This window comes from Poecilia formosa, unplaced genomic scaffold (genome assembly GCF_000485575.1).
Source record: "Poecilia formosa unplaced genomic scaffold, Poecilia_formosa-5.1.2 Scaffold31, whole genome shotgun sequence".
Taxonomy (NCBI): Eukaryota; Metazoa; Chordata; class Actinopteri; order Cyprinodontiformes; family Poeciliidae; genus Poecilia; species Poecilia formosa.
In genome coordinates, this window is record NW_006799970.1 from 1,139,421 (window position 1) to 1,145,420 (window position 6,000).

Here is a 6,000-nt window from a genome sequence, read left to right on the forward strand (position 1 = left end):
CACATGTTTCCTTCTCATGTGTTGGTTTAATTAATTAAATTAATTCTGCTAATAAGATTGGGCCAAAATTCCTCCTCGTCATGTGAAAGACTCTTTGCCAGTTATCTCAAACACTTCACACCAGTCGTTTCTATCCAAGGGTGACACCACTATTTATTAGGTTTAGGGGGCAATTTTACTTGTTCGCATCAGGTCAGGTTTGTCTCTTAGTGAATAAGGTCTTCAGTGTATAACTAACTGTCTTTTGTACTTATACAAACGAGTTAATTTTAGCTTTAGTTTTGATGAACTGAAAGATTTTAGCGTGACAAAAAAGCAGAAGGAATCTGTCGGGGAGCAAATCTCTTTTTATTACACTATGCATGAAGGACACAGAAAGCCTCTCTGTCTCTTCCTCAGTCCAATCTCAGATCTTCGCAGGGTGAGATTGCTGGGGTCCCAAAACCAGTCCGCTGCAATATTGTGACTTTTCCCTCAGGTCTGGTTATCAGCCGGGGCAGAACGCCGAAGGATCTGATTAAGGCTTCTGTATTCAAAACAAAACAGAAAATCCTCTGTAGCACATGGTGGCTTATCTCTGTGTCATGCAGCCGTACAAACAGGACTGTTTTTATTTTTTTATTTATTTTTTTCCCCCTCAACAGTTACACAAGATGCGCTCTTCACCACATGTTGTTTTGTGTCGCTGCAAATAAATTTATGTGATTTTCAGTGGCAGTTGCCGCCATGTCTGAAATGACCGGCACAGACGGGGAGGATTGAAGCTATATTTATTTGAAATTTACGTCGACTTGTTCCCCTTTATCTAACAAAAACAAAAAAAAACAAAAAAAACAAAAAAAAAAATCACTTTTGAATTCATTGTACATTTTTAGCATGTTCGCATGCTGTAGGTTTCTGCTTATCTATGTTGTATGTGCATGTTGCATGAACTGTTCTCTTGATTTCGGCTGATTTATCACAATTTTTTAAATGTTTTGGGCAGTAGATAGAATACAACATCACACAGATGTGGTCTCCTGTGATTTATATCTTCAAATTTAAAACCCTTCATTGGGTGTGGTCTTTTCTCCAAACTGATGACTCTCATTTAACCCCTTAACTGTCATGAGGACACCGACGTCCTCATGCACCCATTGACTAAAGCGCAAGTCAATGGGTGACAGTTGAGGGATGCTGCCCTTTCTGTTCATTTAGTTTTTCTTCTCCCATGATTGTTTCTTCCTCATGATTTTCTCTCTCCTGTTTTGTGTTTCCTTCTCATGTGTTGGTTGTCGTTTATTTTTGTTTACGTGTTTGTGCGCTGCTGGCTTCTGGTTGGGGCTGTGAGCAGAAGCTCTGGTGGTGGAGAAGAGTGGCAACAACAGTGTGCTTGCAGAGGGGAAGCCTGAGTCCTGTGGTAAGACGTTTCGTGGTGCGATCGCCGGCATTAACGTCCTGGTGTGAAGTTGCCGATAGAAAATGACGAATGGCCGGGCTAAAATGTGAATTTTAGCCTGCGTGACGCAAAGTCAGAGCTGGGCACCAAATCAAGGGGATAAGCCGGAGAGATAAGTTACATAAGCGTGCGATTTACAGACTTTGTAAGCAAAAAACATTGAGAATCATGCCAGAGAGTGATTAATAAGTATCTTATTGAAAGATATGCAGCTAAAATATTTTTATGTTTGACCTATATGATGTTGTTTCCTAGGCATGGGAACGAATAAGATTCTTCACAGTCACAGCAGTAATGTCCGTGGTACCTCAGTTCTTATTGAAGGGACTTTGAAACATTAGATTGGTTCGATGGAAGAACTGAACAATTTTGAAATTGTGACTTTTAAAAACTTAATAAGCTGACCCATTTGATAACTTAGAATATTACTGAAAAGTACATTTATTTCAGGAACTTTCAACTCTTAAGTAAAACACATTATATAGATAAATGACACACAGAGGGATGTTTGAAAGCCTTTATTTCTGGTAATTAGGATTTTCCACTTGCAGGCAGTGACTAGATGGCATTTAAAATTAAGAGTATTTCATCAGACCAATAAAACTGGTGAACAGGATGATTGTAAACACTTAATTTTTAGTACAAGAGCCATGTCACTCTATGGATCCTGTATGTTTTTAATAGTTTAATCTTGGATCAGTTAAACCTTTATTGAATATATTATTACTAGAACTTGTTAATGGCTTAGAAAAATAGGCTTTTTATTTATTTATTTTTTTTCCAGCACCAACGTATGTTGATGTTTTAAAATCTATCATACCCTTCCTGTGGTTTAAAGTCCTTTCAATGAAATGCTAGAGAAGATGACATCCCAATTAGTTAAACTAGATATGAGCTTACTGGTGTTGAGCAGAACGGCAAAAAGGTGTGATACTCTCCACAACAAGCAGTTAAAACTAATAAAATGTGCTCATTTTATATTTTTGGTTCGGTCAGATAAGAATAATCAAATGTTAAAGCAAACATTTTTCCTACTATAATAGTAATAAATACTGTAATATTTAATTTCTGGTTTGAATGACAAAATTCTCTGTGAACCTAAAAGCCTGGTATTTTTTTAGTCGAGATGTTTCACACCATGAGATTCTCATCTTGGTCCGTGGCCTGGTATAAAACTAAGCTCTCGGCCTCATTTCCTGAATCCATGCTAACGGGGTCATTATGGGGCGCCGTCGTCCCGGCGGTGTCAGTGCTGCTGCTGCCCTCTCATGTCTCTCGCATCAGTTGGGAGATTGTTTCAACACTGCAATGGCCCACACAGTCAGTTCATTTGAGATTTCCAATCAAATGACTCATAGCAGTAGCCTGAAGTTATATAAAGCCCACTGACAGAACACATTGTTAAAGCTGCTGTCAGACGGAGCGGTCCGCAGTGACGACGTTTCAGTTGCTTTCTAGAAAGCATGATCAAGATAACACATTCCTGTCATTATTAGGACAGCGTAGGTGTGTCTTGTCTGTTTTTGTTTCTTCCCTTGCTTCAGCGATCATACATATCAAACTTCAGGGGTTCATCGCAAGCAAAAATAAAAAAAAATAACGTTCGGATTTCATTTGCCTCGGTTCTAGATGTAAGGAAAAGTGTCTGAATTTCATGAGCCGCACTTTATTGATTTTGGTTCCTCTCTTTTGGCGTTGTGATGCCAAAAGCACCTCGGCTGCATTAAAGGTCAGTCTATCCCCTCAGAGGATATTCCCATGTGTTTCAGTGAAGGGTGCCGATTACATATGAGTTGAACGTTTGAATAATGCATGAGCTCAGATGGTTTAACCTGAGCAGTAATTACAAGGCCACTCTCAAATCCCTCACTCCCATTGTTCATGCCACCTGAAGATTTTGAACATTTCAGCGAAAGACAGAAAATCAGATCTAGAGGCAGATTCACACCAGCTCTGTTCCCCAAACGGCTTTATCTGCGTCCCTGACACCCCTGCCCTCTCATCCCCTCCCATCCCCCTGCTCTTTCAGATCTACCTAACCCTCTTTTCCACCAGCCACCACCCCCTCCCCCCCAGACTGTGCCATTTGGTTTCCTGGCCTGCCTCCCTTATAAGAGCTGCTGCTGCGCCCTCCAATTTCCAACCCCCCCCCATCTAACCCCTTTTTGGTGAACATCTTTATTGCCGTTGCTGAATTGACCATAAAATTTACTGGACGAAATAAGTTATCGTGTTTAACGTCTGCTTCTTAAAAGATGTATGAAGGTTTGTTGTTTTAAGAGTAATTGTTTAATTTTGTATATATTTTTTTTAACAACTGTGTTCTCGTTAGCTTTCTGGTTAGTCTGGCTCTTGTCATCCACACGAGATAAGCTCCTTTCTCTGTGGTCACAAAACAAAGCAGGAAACGAAAAACCTGTCAAGTAACGTTCCTATTTTGATCTTTCTGATCTCAGGATGCGGTTCCTTGCGTTAAAACCCTTTGAACTTTGTGACATTCTTTTACGTGCAGTCACAGACCTTATCATTTTTAACGATTACCGACGTGACCAACACAAAGTAAAATAATGCGAAGTGGAAAGAGGAATCTAAAATGTGTTCTGTGCATTTATTTGCCTCCTCCTTTACTGCGATATCCATTAATAAAGTCCAGTGCAGCCAGTTGCTTTCAAGCACCATCCAGGTAAGAAAATAGGAATTGACCTTTCGCCAACTTAACCTCGGTATAACACAAACTGTTCTGTTAGTGAACAAACGTCATGACTAAGACCCAAACAGTTAGTGGCCTGAGCCTGAGGCCAATGTCCACACGTCTGAAGGACAGTTACCTTAAACATACAGCCAAAGTTAAAATGCAGTGATTTACATCAAACCATCTTTATGTGGCAGGATGTCCAAGTCAAAGCCCAGGGCTGAATCTAATTGAAAATTTGTGGCAGTAATGTCAAAATATATCCCAGCTGACTGAGCCTTAGCTAATTTGGTAATTGTCATGCTCTACATGTGCAAAAGTGATAAAAACAGAAACCAAGGAGAATTGCAGGTGTACTTGCAGCTAAAATTGCTTCTGCAAACTGAATACATGCATTCCAAGCATGTCAGAATTTTGTTTAAAAATAAAAAAAGAACATTATATATCATTGTCATTCAACTTATTCCATAATTAAACAATACTTTATGTTGGACTAAAAACAAAACGTCACAAAAGTTAAGTGAGCCATTGCTATGTTACCATAACACATAAAGTATTATTTGCATCAAGCAATCTTTACTGTTTCCACTTCAAGATGCTTCATGTATGTTTTAACAGCAGCTGTTTAAAGGCATTATTCACGTCTATCAGCTTCATAGCTTCTTTCTCTTGACCATTCTGGTTACACAAATTTCCCTTTGAGACTGCTTTCAGTGTGACTAATAGGGTAGGAGGAACAAACACAAATTCTGGTATTTTTTTTTTTTATTTGCATGTAGGGATGTGAAACTCAAACTACATCAACTTTCCTTTTAGTTAAGCTTAAAATGTTAAAGTAAACTTTGGTAATTTCAAATTAAATCATGCACGAGAACATACAACTTGTAGTGTATTCCTCTACCACAGTGTTTGTTTTGTTTTTTTGTTTTTTTCTAACTTCAAAGTGCCATCTTTTATCTACTTCCTAGTCTTTATGTACTTACTGTATTGTGTTTTCTGTCCTGTCTCACCTTACAGGTCTGGTCCAGCGATGTGTGATCATTCAGAAAGATGAAAATGGCTTTGGGCTTACTGTCAGCGGTGACAACCCTGTGTTTGTGCAGCTGGTCAAAGAAGGTAAAGTGGAGTGTAGTGCTTTAAAAACGAAGAAAAACCAGATGTCACAATGAAAACTCCTGGTCTGAGCTGTCACAGAAGAGATATGGGCTCCTTTTTATTTTATACCTAGACATCAGATTCGCGAAGCTTCTCGTGAACTTGTATAAGATATCGATACCTGGAATGATTGATGTGATTCTTAAAATGTATCGGATTCCACACTCAATGGGGCAGTAAGCTATATTTTCTGCACAGTAGTGTCGGTGTAGCTGCAGCTTGTTCTTAGTAAAGGTAGTTAGTCACTGCAGTGCCTGTAGAGAGTGATGCAGTTCTGTTGTCAGGTTTCTAAAAACATCACATGGGCTGTGCAGCTGTGGACAGAAAAAAAAAAAAAAAAAAACTGTAGAGAGTGATGCAGTTCTGTTGTCAGGTTTCTAAAAACATCACATGGGCTGTGCAGCTGTGGACAGAAAAAAAAAAAAAAGAAGAAGAGGGAACTGTTTTTGGGCATTTGTTGCACGGTCATCAATGCTTTTTTGAGCTGCCGTATGTGCTTCTGTTTATTAGACGATACAGAACGACATCTTACCAGTGGTGGGAAAATTGTACTTAAGTACAGTAACGAAGTACTTGTACTTCGTTACTGTACTTAAGTACAATTTTCGTGTATTTCTGTACTTTACTTAAGTAGATTTAATAATGGGTACTTTCTACTTTTACTCCACTACATTTTACAGTAAGTATCTGTACTTTCTACTTCACTACATTTCTA

The 6,000-nt window shown here is 38.9% G+C and overlaps 1 protein-coding gene across 5 annotated transcripts in view; it reads left to right on the forward strand.

The window, feature by feature from the left end:
- arhgef12a (Rho guanine nucleotide exchange factor (GEF) 12a) overlaps window positions 1–6,000 on the forward strand; it is a 57,904-nt gene that overhangs the window by 31,436 nt on the left and 20,468 nt on the right. For 3 of the 5 annotated variants that reach the window (XM_016670183.1, XM_016670184.1, XM_016670185.1), the window contains 2 exons: window positions 1,334–1,399; window positions 5,148–5,246. In XM_016670183.1, coding sequence (XP_016525669.1) covers window positions 1,334–1,399; window positions 5,148–5,246 — 165 coding nt within the window. The remainder of the gene's footprint in view (window positions 1–1,333; window positions 1,400–5,147; window positions 5,247–6,000) is intronic. The other 2 variants (XM_007549417.1, XM_007549418.1) reach the window with 1 other exon arrangement.